The following is a 14,407-nucleotide window of genomic DNA, read 5'->3' as shown; positions in this document are numbered from 1 at the left end:
CAATCCATGCTTTACTCTGCCTGAAAAATTGTTTCTGCAGAAATTTTATACACTGGGGAAATGTATTTTGAATTACTGGATGCAGAATGCCCCTCCCATGATTTGGTACTAGAGGAACAGACTTCATGGGTTGACAATACAGAAATCCTACGGGGCGAGGTGGTCACCAAGCAGTTTATATCTATCCGGGAACCTTACTTGCAACAGCTATCTCCTAGGATGCAAAATCAAGACTTAAATAGTTGCTCTGTAAAAGGGGCTGATTGAGATGTTAAGAACTCATATGGGGAGGGAAGGTTGGGGAGTAGGGTTTTTTTGGGTGCTCTATACATTGGGAATTAGGGAATCAGTATTATCTCTGGTGTAGGAGTTGTGATGGGTCATCTTTGGGGGATGGCATGAGGGGTGGGGTGGGGGGGGTCTAAGATGGGAGGACTGCACCGAAAGGGCTTTAAAAAAATCCTCAGAACTGGCATTCATGTTTCCATGTTGTGCTTGTCTTCATAGATTTTCATAGGATGTGTTGGTAGATTAGCTTCTGAACCCTCCCCCCCAAAAAAAAAAAAAAAACACCCCTCTTCTGCATCATGCACCCAGAAAACTGTATGCAGACTTAGCACTAACCATGACCTTCCAAATAGAGAATGACACAGTGACAGAATTTGTCCCCATTCCCATGGGAATCCATCCCCATGTCATTCTTTAAGGAGAGAGGGAAGAATCAGAGTATAAATGGGCACAACCACTGACTCTCAAGCCTTGCATTGAAGAAGGACTGAGGTTGAGATAAACATTAAGGAATGACATGGGGTGGCTTCCAGTGGTTATCCGCAGGGATTTGAAACTGGAACAAATCAGTCATTGGTTAAGCACAATATGCTAGACCTCAACATCAGCAAAACCAAAGTAATGATTTTCCCAGTCAAGAAAGTTCTTATCCTTCCCTGCCCCATAACAATAAAATCATTTTTTGTTCAGATAGTCACCTCTATTAAACTTCTCGGTGTTACCTTCGACGGAAAGCTCTCGTTCCATGAACAAATAAGCTCAGTAGTTAAGAAATGTTTCTACCATCTTCAAATGATTAGATCTCTTGCCACCCTATTAGATCAATCTTCATTAAATATTCTTATTCATTCGCTCATTATTTCATGCTTAGATTACAATAATGCACTATACAAAGGAATCACTAAGAAAGAAATAAAACGTCTTCAAATTATTCAAAATACTGCCATTAAAATTATTTCCAAAACACGTATATACAATCATGCCACACCTCTTTTGATCAATGCTCACTGGCTTCCTACAGATCATTGAATTTCCTATAAAAAAATGTTACTGACATACAAGACCAAAACTTCTGGCCAACCTGATTTCATTAACAGGCTATTAATCCCCTATACCCCCATTGTACATTACGTTCATCTAATCAAAACTTGCTATCCATCCCCTCTTTAAAATACATTTACACTATGCGCACTACCATCTTTTCTGTCACGGCCCCTACCATATGGAATTCAGTACCAAATTATATAAGAGAAATTACATCCCTTGATAAATTTAAAAGTAACTTGAAGGCCTTTCTTTTTAAAGACGTATTCGGTGTATAATAGTCCTTCTAAGGACGGTAATGGAAATCTGTTCCTTGTCATCTTTTAATCATTTTAGCTTATTTTACATTATTCTAGACTATTTATATTTTGTTCCCCTTCCTTTTGTTTTGGTCCCTCTCCCCCTCTTTCTCTTTATACATATTGTATTTCTGCCCTTCTCCATCTTATATCGGTAAGTTAATGTTTGTCAGAGCGTTTGAGTGTTTGCAGCATTGTTTGTAATTTGTTTTTAACGTACGTTCTTATTATACTTTGTTTTTATATTATGTAAAACCGCTTTGAATTTTAATAAGGAGGTATATCAAATTTTAAATAAACCTGATTGAGAGTGTGATAAATTCTGTCACCATGTCATTCTCTACGTCCAACTGTGGAGCTTTCTTTATTAACCCTCACTGTCTACACATGAAGATGTCTTTGATACCGAACCCTACTTACCTCGGTTCAGTCTATGGATCTGTTTGAACATTGTCTTGTACCAATCTTTAGACCGTTCTGTATTCTATACAAAAACACAAAGAAAGTGCTAAATTAAAAATAAAATAAAATAAAACAAGCATTCTGATATGAATTGTAAAAAGGTGACATTAGCTACCGCATTAAATATCTGGTATCATAAATATAGCCTGCATCTTGTACATACTGTTTGCAGTTTTTTCTTGTTTTTTGCTTTATCAATTAAAGATAGGACATATAGTAAACTGAATTTTAAGACTACAATCAGATACCACTGTGAGGGTGTAAGGGGTTATCCCTCAATGAAGCTACAGTTAGGCTCCAGGACAGCGGGGGTGCTAGCTCCACAAGCTACGACAGTAGAGGAAGGGCAATCCTGCTGAGTCACAGGGGCGGATCTCAGGCAGAGTGGGGTATAAACACCCCAGAGTACAGTGAGTCAGGGAGGTCCTCAGGATTGAGAGAAACTTTCAGACTAGAGGTCTGCATGGGAATGGGGATTGCGGGAATCCTGCGGGTCCCACAGAAACCCCGCAGGGATCCCCCTCCCCCCCGATCAATGGGACTTCCATGGGGATCCCGCCCAGGTCTATGGGACTCCCACAGGGATTTCCCTCCCCCCGGATCACGGGGATCCCCACCAGGCTCAAGGGACTTTCACAGGGATGGAATCAGGGTTCCTGAGGCCTGGAAAGAGAATTAGTAGAAGATAGACAAAAGCAGAAACTGGGACCAAGATGATGGAAAAACAAAATGTCCCACCAGGGAGATGTTCATTTTGAGGGGGGCTAAGCTCAAAGTGGGAGGCCCAGCCCCCTCTCATGGTTATGCCACCAATTGTGTTTAGTATAAAATGAAGTACTTGCTAAGTTTGGGGTTTCCAGTTCAGTTTTGGCACATTTTTCTTATGCAACCATTCTCCTGAAAAGTGCCTCTCTCATTCTGCTTTAATTGATTTTGATGCTGTATTGTTTGATTCTTTACTCATTGCTGCATTAAAAATCATTTGTGAATCTCAGAAGGATCTCTCACAAGTTACCTATGCCAGATGGTGGAACCAGATTTGTTTGCTCTACAGATATAAGCTTTATATTGCCAAAAAATCCAACTCATTTCTTTTAACAAGAAATGGTTGACCCTATAGTCACATGACCTAATATCTATTCTAATTCTTTCTGGTAATGTATGCATCTCTTATTTCTGTTCACTGTTATTTGTTTATATTGTTGGTTTAAATAAACTAAGACTTAAAAAAAACACACCAAAAAAACCTGTCAGAAGTAATTGCTGCTTTTTATGGGGACAGGTAACTTTTAGGGGGGGGGAAGGGCAGGGACATAAGAGATTCCTTCCGAGGTCAGGCAGGGATGGAGGAGATTCCTCACAGGGACAGAGGAGATTCTGGTGGGGACGGGCAGGATTTCTGTCCCCGCGCAACTCTCTATTTCAGACTTCCCTAGCTGTGGGGTGAAGCAGAGCCCTAGGAAGCCAGACTTCACTAGCCATGGCTGAGGCAAAGCGCTGGGAAGACTGTTAAGTGAAAGGAGTGTTCTTTGCTTGGCTGAGATAAGCTACTGATATACTGAAGTTGTGGATTTTTATTCCAGGTCTAGCTAGAGCTAGATCCTGTGCTAGATGGATTGTACTAACTTGTGTTTTGAGGCAGCTATGAACAAATAAAGAAAAGTGTGGTAACACAGAAGTTACTTTAGTTCTGTTCCTTGCAAAGTATAACTTGCTTCCTGAAGCTGTTAAATAATAGGATCAGTCTGGAATGGAAAATAAAACTTCTTTTGTTCATATGCAAAGTGTGTCCTCGCTGTGTGTTTGCAGACCTCTCCAGGAAATCCTACCCAGCCCTATTACATAAGGTGTTTCTGCCTCTCTAGTGACCATCTGCTTGCCTTGACAGCTCTGGTGAACTGATGCAGCACAAACACAAAAGAATGCCAAGTATGGCACCTTAGGCAGCTTTCCATCAGCACTCATACTCCCAAGCTCCCCTCATCTGTCTCCAGCAGGTACTCTTACCGGCCGTTTGGTTCAATCTGCGCCTTGCTGGAGGTTGGAGCTCTCAGGAAGTTGCAGCTTTGGGCAGGAAGGTCTCTGCTTGCATCTTTGACACCCCCTCAGTTCTCTACAGCACAAAAGTAGAGCACCCAATCTCCGCTTTCTTCCACCACTCTGGCCCCTTGATACAGCAGCCAAGCTTGGTTACATACTGTGTCCTTCCACTAACATCTGGGTTAGTTTCTGAAATGCTTGTGATAACTTCAGTACTTACTCCCTTTTTCCTCTCTCTCTGACTCAGCCCACAGGCCATCAGGTGTAGGCAGCCGCTCAATCAAGCCTCAGGTTGTCCAAACTGTGGCTCTAGTTTCTCTTTTGCAGTTCAATACACTTCCCCATAGATGCAGTCTGTATTTCAACATGGCTTCTCTGGAGGCACACACAAGTTTTCCCACTGATTAATTATGGGAATCTTTTAGCTTGCCAAAGACTTTATTTGTGTAGCCTGTTCTGAAATCCAACAAACACTTCTTTCCTCTGTTCCTTCACCCAGGCCAGGTTTTCCCTGCTGCTCTGGCAATACCCAAAAGAAAATAAGAAGAAACTTCTGGTTCTTTAGCACTGACTAGCTGTTATGTTTTCCCTCTCTTCCTAAGGCAGAGCTATTTCCCTTAGCCAGTTTAAAAAGATTCCTCTATTACTGTGTAGAGGTCCCAAACTTTGAAGGTATCTGAATCCAGTTTCTCTGCAGCAGAAGCTAAGCCCCAGGCAGAAACACCATATGTAACAGGAAGCAAGTTATACTTTTCAAGGAACAGAAATAAAGTAACTTCTGTGTTACCACACTTTTCTTTCTTGGTTCACAGCTGCCTCAAAACATAAGTTAGCACAATCCAACTTCAATATAACAATGGCTTACCTCAGCCAAGCAAAGAATACACCTTTCACTTAACAGTCTTCCCAGAGCTCTGCTTCAGCCCTCAGCTAGGGATGTCTGAATTCCTAGGGCTCTGCTTCATCCCACAGTTAGGGAAGTCAAAGCTTCTCTCTCAATCCTGGGAACCTTCTTAGCTCACTACACTCGGGGGCATTTATATGTCTCTCTGCTTGAGACCTATCCTTCCTGTGACTCAGCAGGACTGTCCTTCCTCCACTACAGTGGCTTACTATGAGGCTAGCACCCCCTACTGTCCAGAGGCCTAACTGCAACCTCAGTGAGGAAGAACCTTACTTATTACTTATGGCTACATATTGCAATAGGAAGATCCCCAAATTAGGCATGATGACAAGAGAGCTGTACTTAATATCCTGGGAAGATAACTTTGTATACAGGTCACTTGTACCTGGCTAAAACCCAAGGAGTAGCAATATTCCATGCTAGTAATCCAGGCCAAGCAATGGTTTCCCATGTCTTTCTCAACAACAGACCATGGACTTTTCCTCCAGGAAATTGTTTAAACCTTTCTTAAAACCAGCTACACTACCCGCTCTTACCACAACCTCTGGCAATGATCGACAGGCAACCAGTGAAACTTTAATAAAAGAGCAATATGGTCATATTTCTTAATTCCACCCAACAGACTCAAAGCTGCATTCTGAATTGTTTGAAGACATTTAATATGGAAGAGTAGCCTAGTAGTTAGAGCTGCTGCTTCAGTACTCTGAGGTTACGGGTTCAGTCCCAGCACTGCTCCTTGTGACCACGGGGAAGTCACTTAACCCTCCATTGCCCCAGGTGGTATAGTTAGACTGTGAACTCGCCAGGACAGATAGTGAAAAATACTTAAGAGTATCTGCTACTATTTAATGTATTGTAATGTATTGGGTGAATCTCTTCATGAAAAGGTAATTAATAAATCCAAGTGAATTTGCATCATACCAATGTAAACTATGTTCCCATCATCCAGAAGAGAGATCCCTATAGCATGAAGTAAAGAATGTAAAGAAGATTAATCAAGAAATCAAGGGGTTGAGGAACAAACCAAAGAAAACAAGGCATGTAAAGTCAGATCTCATAGATGTTGATCTTGTAAGAGGTAAGTTTCAATGCTTGATCATTTACACATTTTTAAAAAAATATCTTTTCATCCTTGTTGTGTTGCCTTTATATTTGAACTGCATGTGCTAATAGCTGCTTTTTATCCAAATGGGATCTTTTTTAATTTTTTTGTTGTTGTTGCTATTGAATATTTTTATTAGTGAAACAGAAACACTACAAAACACAACACAGGGCAACAATACAACTAGATATGAAGAAAGAGCTCTCAAAGCAACGTGAAACAGTATACAATTCTCAAAGCAGTACCTCTAGTTCCATTTGTAATTGAATGAACAAGAAAGTTGTAAATATTTCCAAGTGCCATAATTTCCCATTTGAATTATAACAGTACAAAACACAGCACTGAGACTTATCTATTCACTGAGGAAACACGACCACGACTCACACTGGCTCCCAATACAAGCATGAATACTATTCAAATTCTACTGTCTACTATTTAAAACCATAAATGGAGACAGCCCAGCCTACTTGAACAACCGCCTAATCCAAACTACCACAACCAGACACAGGAGAACCCAGACACCATTCACACACCCTCCAATCAGAGACGTCAAACAAAAAAAAAACTGTACGATAACCTACTAGCCACACAGGCGACAAAACTAGACCACCAACTCTCCAATTTACTGATCACAACCCCAGACATCAAAACTTTCAGAAAAAAAATAAAAACCCTGCTATTCAAGAAATACTTGAAAACAAACTAATAACCACAGGAATCATCTCAATACCTGGAAGTAACCTACTCTACACTTCCTCTGGAAATGTCCAGATAACTTCCTATGTAATCCACCTTGAACCCCAAGGTAATGGCGGAATAGAAATCACTAATGTAATGTAATGTAAAATGCTTGATGGATCTCAATTGTCAGAGTATAAAAACATTTCTTAGCTAAAGATGCTATTTATTCGGAAAAAGACAGTTTACTGCAGTGGTCCCCAACCCTGTCCTGGAGGACCACTAGCCAGTCGAGTTTTCGGGACAGCCCTAATGAATATGCATGAAAGAGATTTGCATGTAATAAAGATGATAGGAATGCAGATCTGCACCATGCATATTCATTAGGGCTATCCCGAAAACCCAACTGGCTAGTGGTAACTCCAGGACAGGGTTAGGAACCACTGGTTTACGGCCAAAAACAATCCCTACATAGAGAAAGTTGGTAACTATCGGGATTGGTTTTACTAAGAAAGACGGAATCAGATTTGGTTGATCTTCACAGCCTTTTATCTAACAGGCTTTTGTTTTATCTATATTCAAGACCAAACCATGGTCAGCCAGTCATACAGTGATGGATTTCAGACATGTCTGTAAAAGAGTAGGAGAAATCTTAAAACTAATAAGATGTCATAAGAATTGCCATACTGGGACAGACCGAAGGTCCATCAAGCCCAGTATCCTGTTTCCAACAGTGGCCAACCCAGGTCCCAAGTACTTAGCTAGATCCCAAGTAGTAAAACAGATTTCATGCTGCTTATCATAGGAATAAGCAATGAATTTTCCTAAAGCATCTCAATAATGGCATATTGACTTCTCTTTTAGGAAATTATCCAAGCCTTTTTTAAACCCCACTAAGCTAATTGATTTCACCACATTCTCCAGCAATGAATTTCAGAGTTTAATTACACATGTGAAGAAATATTTTTCTCCAGTTTGTTTTAAATCTTCTACTTAGTAGCTTCATCGCATGCCCCCTAGTCCTAGTATTTTTTAAAAGAGTGAACAAACGATTCACATCTACCCTTTCCACTCCACTCATTATTTTATAGACCTCTGTCATATTACCCCTAAGCCATCTCTTCTTCAAGCTGAACAGCCCTAGTTACTTTAGCTTCTCCTCATAGAGAAGTCATACCAAATCTTTTATCATTATTGTTGCCCTTCTCTGTACCTTTTCTAATTCTGCTATATATTTTTTTGAGATATGGCGAACAGAACTGCACACAGTATTCAAGTTGCTGACATACAAGGGCATTATAACATTTTCATCTTTGTTTTCCATTCCTTTCCTGATCATTCCTAACATTCTATTTGCTTTCTTAGCTGCCACAGCACATTAAGCTGAGGGTTCCAACATATCCTCAACAATGACACCTAGATTATTTTTCTGGGCAGTGATTCCCAACATAGAACCCAGCATCTACCTACCAGGTTTCCCTGAAAATAAGACAGTGTGTTATATTAATTTTGGATCCAAAAAACACACTAAGGCTTATTTTCAGGGTAAGTCTTACTCTCTTTTAGAAAAATTTTGGAATTGCAAGTTTAATTTACCCAAGTATTATCCAAGAAAATAATTGGAAATTAAGTCAATGTTTTGGTTTCTAGTTGTTAAGAGAAATAAATCTATAAGTTGCTGTAGGTTGAATGGTTTGGAAGGTTGAATGAAAGGTTGAATACTGTAGGTTGAATGGTTTAAAACAGGGGTGTCCAACCTTTTGGCTTCCCTGGGCCGCAATGGCACCAAAAAAATTTTCTGGGGCTGCACCAATGCGCAAACGCTGCAGCAAGACAGAGGAGGGAGCCGGCAAGACGGTAAACACCCAGGGGCAGCAGAGGAAAAGACTGCATCGTCCTCGACTGGGGCTGCACAAAATACTTCACGGGGCCGCAGGTTGGACACCCCTGGTTTAAACAAATGAAATGAACATATAAGCATATTTTTAAGAAATAAAAACCTTAAAATGAATATTTAGACATTGACCTCTAGCTTTTTAGGTTATTTGGATTACATGGGAATAAACCACAGCTTCCATTATTAGACCATGCTTTTTCCCTTCACTTACTCTCCCTTTTTCAAAACTGCGATAGCAGTTTTTAACGCAGGCCGGCACGCTGAATGCTCTGCTCTCGATGCTCATAGGAACTCTGAGTGTAGGGAGCAGCGCAGAGCATTCAGCTAAAAAACACTATTGCGATTTTGTAAAAAAAAGTGTGGGGGGGAGTTATTAATACTACTGTTTTGTTCTAATAAGCCACCCCCCACCCCTACAGGATTTTATTAATCAGGATAAATGATGATGCAATGTGAAAGTACTAGGTCTCAGTAGTTCAAGTGATCCATCAATTTCAGCACAGTTCATCAAATTAAATCATTCTTTTATATGAGCAATTTTCTGCCATATTAACATATCATTTGCTAATTGAATCCACCAGTAATATCCATGACAATGCACTCCAGATAGCAATCCACAACCATCTAAAACTGGAGTGTATTGTCTCCATTCATTATAGATTCTGTCTACTAATCCTTTTTTGTGTTATCAGCTGTGAGTCCCAATAGACAGTGCTTTGACCCCTGAGGCAGGCATTTTCTCTAACAAACCACGGTGCCATGTCGGGTCCTTTGTATACATTTGTTATTGTGTATTCATACAATAAATTTCCCTCCTGGCTATTCTCTTAACCTCCTGTTAGAAGTCTGTTGTCCAGCCCTACTTGTCTTCATTGGATGTTTTATCATAGGGTTTCTTTTTGGACTTTGGATTTGATTAACATGCCGGAGACTCTTCAGGTACCTTCTTTACTGGCAGCATTCTGGGCCATTCTCCTTACCTTCCAAGTGCCAAGAGGCAGAAGGAAAACAAGCTTCAAGGTTCTATTAGGTGGATGCTTTAAAAATTTTTCCTCTACAGGTAAACCCCATTTTACATAGAAATGGATGAAAGAAAAATGTTCTTTTCAACTAGGCTTCTTGTAATCTTACCTGAAACCATCACATTTCTATATTTTAATCCCATGGCAATTCCTTATTTTTAAGGGGTCTATAAAAAAAAAATAAAAAAAATTTCTACTTTCAATGGTTTCACCTTTTTAAAATTTTGTTCAAGCTAACAAGTAGGAAGGAATTAGATCTTATCTGCTAATTTTCTTTCCTTGGGTTCTTCCAGACCAATTCAGACCTGTGTGTTAATGTTCTCCTGCCAGCAGATGAAGTCTGAGAACCACCGATTTAAAGATGTGACCCCTTTACAAGGGGACCTGTGCAGCCTAAAGCCAGCCAGAATTCTCTAATAAAGCAAACTTATAAGCTATATTTCCCTCAGAGGAAAGAGTGGCCTATGAACACCACTGAAACCAGGGCCCTAACTGACCCACACAAACCGATCAATTCAGAAGAATCCTTCTCCTAACTTGTCTACACTTAAAAAGGAATTCTTCACTCCAGTTGAATACTCAAACACTCATGTTTTCTAGCTGACCGTATTTCCTATGGCAAATCCTATAAGAGAGCAAACACATGTCTATAAAAGGAAATATTGGCTTATTCTGAGATCTCACCATTTATATCTTACCCTTAGTGGAATGCTCATATCATCTACAGAGGCTCCAGCCTTGTACTGTGAGGCCCTAACAGGCCTCTTCCCAGTCTCCAAACCCAGTAGCTCCCTCTGATAGTTCGCCTGACTGATGCTCTCCTTGGTAGATGGTGATTCCAGGCTATGATCAAGAGGTCTGTCAGATATAGAATCTGAAACGAAATAGAACTGCTTATTTCTATTTCTCTGTCACAGCTGAGAACAGAAACATGGGGAGGTCAATTTTCAAAGGAATTTGCCAGGTTAACTAAGCAGTTACCCACATAAATTACCTTAGCTGAGAGCTGTCCTCTTCCTCAGCAGCTACATCTAGTGCCAAATTACACAAGGACAAAAGGGATAACGACACCTTCAGTGATGGGGAAAGTTGCAGAGCGAGAAGCAAAACGTGTTGGAATTTCATTTTTGAAATCCTTGGGCACACTTCACTGTGTGCAGTTTGGTTCTGCCATAAAACAGTCCCCCATGGGCCCAAAATTTCAAAGAGGACCTCTGCGATGAATTTCCTTTTGAGAAATAAGTTGCAGGTCCATTAAGTACAAAGTACCTGTAGATCTGCAAGGTTTAACGAATTACCCTATAGTCTCTTTAGAAAATCAAAACATTGATGCTACAGAATATCTAATTTGTAGACTTATGGTGATGCACATGCTAGCCATCAAATTTAAAACACATAATATAGCAAGTATGTGCTAAAATTAGAGCTTACCTGCATTTAAATAAGAAAGCTGCCTGTGCAAACTTGATTTTTAGCAGGCTTGCACAAAATAGCATGGCATAAAGTTTAAAACCTGCACATCGTCCTTCTACTTATATACAATGGTGTGCAAAAGTCCTGCATCACATGGTGAAATTCGAATATTTAGTCATTTGAGACTCAGTTAACATAATTTAAGCTACTAACTGAACATAATTTTGTCTGAAAAGTATAATTCCAAGTAATTTCATGCAATTTTTAGTACTTCCTTAATAACTGTGACTATTCAGTTACATCAGATTGATCAGAATGATTTTGTGCGAAAATTGAATTGAAATTCACCAATCAGCAGTGCAGCATTTGCAGCAAATTTGATATTTTTGCAGCCAATCAGCATTAAGCTACACTAAATGGCGGAAAGTATAAATTTCTGGGATTCCTGCAACTGGTATCATTCAAACTAATTGATCAGCAACATCAATAGTAATGAAGTCCAAGTTTCAGTTCTTGTTGGAGGAAAACTAGGTTCGAATAATGGTTTTTGGTGAAGCTTATTCCAGCAGGAACATTGCACAAAGGGTGGGATTCAGTCAAAGTACAGTGATTAGGTTGCTTCAGAAGAAGGAGACAGGAGGAACACAGGATAAACAGTGTTCGGGTTGACCACAAAGACAAGTTGCAGACAAGATCAAGTGTTGAGACACGCATTTCTTAGCAATAGGAAACGGACGTCACTTCTGTTGCTGAGAGAGTGGCAGGACAAGTGCTAGGTTATGGTTAGAACAAGCACAGTAAGGCGTAGGTGCCTGGAATTTGATTTGAGAGGGTGTAAAGCTAGGGAAAAAACACTACTGACTGTGTAGCAAAGAAAGTGAAGAATAGCATGAGCTGTGCAATACGGCAAGTGGAGAAAGAAAATGTTGGAGGTGTTATTTAGTGATGAGAGCACTTTCTGCATCTTGGGTGATCAGTACAGAAGGTATGTACGCAGATATCCAGGAGAACTCAAGCCTGAATGCCTTACCTGTAAGTTAAGCATGTTACAAAGGTCATAGTATGGGGATTTATAGTGGCAAGTGGTGTTGGTTGGCTTCACATTGTAGAGGGCATGGTGAATGCAGTGAAGTACATTGAAATCCTGCAGAAACACATGTTGCCTTCAGCAGAGAACTTGTTTTCTGGTGATTACTTCTTTCAAGATGATAATGCGCCATATTATTGAGCAAAAATAGTACTTGAATGGATGAGAAAGAAGGGAGTGAAGACAATTGATTTTCCTGCTCAGTCACCAGATCTCAATCCAATTGAGAACCTGTGACACTGGAAATATAAAAAAAACAGCCAACAATGAAGCAAGAACTGATTTTGTCATTGACTGAAACTTGAAATAGGATTATCACCCACGAGCATCTGGTGAAGCTGGTCCACTCTATGACCAAAAGGTGTTAGCTTATCCGCAAGAGCAAAGGCTGGTCAATCAAATATTGAAAGCAATAGATAGGATAAAACAGCCCTCTTCAGGGCTAACTACAGAAATAAAAGTAAAACTAATAGTAATATAACAGAATCTGTTACTACAATTTAATATCATAAAGACATATGAGCACAATACATTATCATTGCCAATGTTCATCAAACTGTCTCAGGACTGAAAAATGTACTTAAATTTATTTAAAGGCACATCATATATACATGTACGGTAACTGAACATATGATAGTAGAATGGAAAATTTAATAAGATAATACATAACAAATGGTTACATAGCTTAAAATGCATCAAACAATTCAAGTGATGCAGGACTTTTGCACACCACTGTCCCTAGTTTGGTCATTGCAGCAATGGTCCTGGGAAGGCCTACTAAGCATCACAGTTCCTTTCAAAAGCTTGCAATCATGGGCCCTAAATCCAGCTGCTGGGTATCACCATTCATCAATGACGATTCCCTACCCCTTTTGGGCTATGGACATTACTTCATTACAACATCCCTAGCCACAGTTGATACAGAGAGCAAAAGACCAGATTGGATGGATTAGATACAGCCCCCAAGCAAAAGTGGGGATAAAGAGGAAGCGAGCAACCACAACGTCTAAATGTAATAGTGGACAAAACTACAGAAGCCTACTAAAGAAAAAAAATAAACCAGAGGACATAATTTGAGGTTGAGGGGTGGTAGATTCAGGGGCAATGTTAGGAAATTCTACTTTACGGAGAGGGTAGTGGATGCCTGGAATGCGCTCCCGAGAGAGGTGGTGGAGAGTAAAACTGTGACTGAGTTCAAAGAAGCGTGAGATGAACACAGAAGATTTAGAATCAGAAAATAATATTAAATATTTAACTAGGCCAGTTACTGGGCAGACTTGCACGGTCTGTGTCTGTGTATGGCCATGTGGTGGAGGATGGGCAGGGGAGGGCTTCAATGGCTGGGAGGGTGTAGATGGGCTGGAGTAAGTCTTAACAGAGATTTTGGCAGTTGGAACCCAAGCACAGTACCGAGTAAAGCTTTGGATTCTTGACCAGAAATAGCTAAGAAGAAAAATTACAAAAAATAAAAAATAAAAAATTTAAATTGAATCAGGTTGGGCAGACTGGATGGACCATTCGGGTCTTTATCTGCCGTCATCTACTATGTTACTATGTTAAATATATAGATTACAAGATATCAGACCGCAGTATATGCATTTACCTAGGGAAGCTTCTATGAGATAAATGTAGTTTAATTGTTTAACGAGGTGAGAAAAGTAGTTAGGGAGATGCGATAGTAGTTGGAGCAGTGGGCTGAAAAGCAGGGCTCAAATCCTACTGATATTCTTTGTAACCCCATGTCATAACATAACAACTAAATTTATTTAAAAAAAACTCTTGTGAGAGTATAATTCATTCAACTGTTCTCTTGAAAGTGTATAATTCTAAACACCTTCCATAACCCCTCACTTCCAAAAGTATATACGTATAAACCTTCAGAAGTACCACCTAAATACTCAAAACTTTCGTTGTATTAGGCTTTATGTACTACTTCCTCACTGGGTCTTGCAGTTCATATCCAACTTTTATTTCATTTAGTTAACCGCCTTAGATAAATATAGATGTTTAAATACTTAGCTTATACTTGTCATATTTTCAGGGATTATATCACCAACATGTTTCACCCAAAGGGCCAGTTTCTGAGGGTGCAGAGAATTTGTTCCACTACTAATGAATTCAAGATAGTGGCAGAGGGAAAGAAGGAACGGTTTCGACAGAGCGGTTACCCG

The 14,407-nt window shown here is 39.9% G+C and overlaps 1 protein-coding gene across 22 annotated transcripts in view; it reads right to left on the bottom strand.

The window, feature by feature from the left end:
• The window catches only part of SORBS1 (sorbin and SH3 domain containing 1), a 510,557-nt gene that overhangs the window by 186,300 nt on the left and 309,850 nt on the right, over window positions 1–14,407 (bottom strand). For all 22 annotated transcript variants that reach the window (XM_033940055.1, XM_033940058.1, XM_033940056.1 and 19 more), the window contains 2 exons: window positions 10,435–10,610; window positions 2,052–2,115 (listed from right to left, as the gene is read on the bottom strand). In XM_033940055.1, coding sequence (XP_033795946.1) covers window positions 2,052–2,115; window positions 10,435–10,610 — 240 coding nt within the window. The remainder of the gene's footprint in view (window positions 1–2,051; window positions 2,116–10,434; window positions 10,611–14,407) is intronic.

Source organism: Geotrypetes seraphini, chromosome 4, assembly GCF_902459505.1.
Source record: "Geotrypetes seraphini chromosome 4, aGeoSer1.1, whole genome shotgun sequence".
Classification (NCBI taxonomy): domain Eukaryota; kingdom Metazoa; phylum Chordata; class Amphibia; order Gymnophiona; family Dermophiidae; genus Geotrypetes; species Geotrypetes seraphini.
The sequence above is the reverse complement of the archived record's forward strand: the minus strand, read 5'-3'. Positions and strand labels throughout refer to the sequence as shown.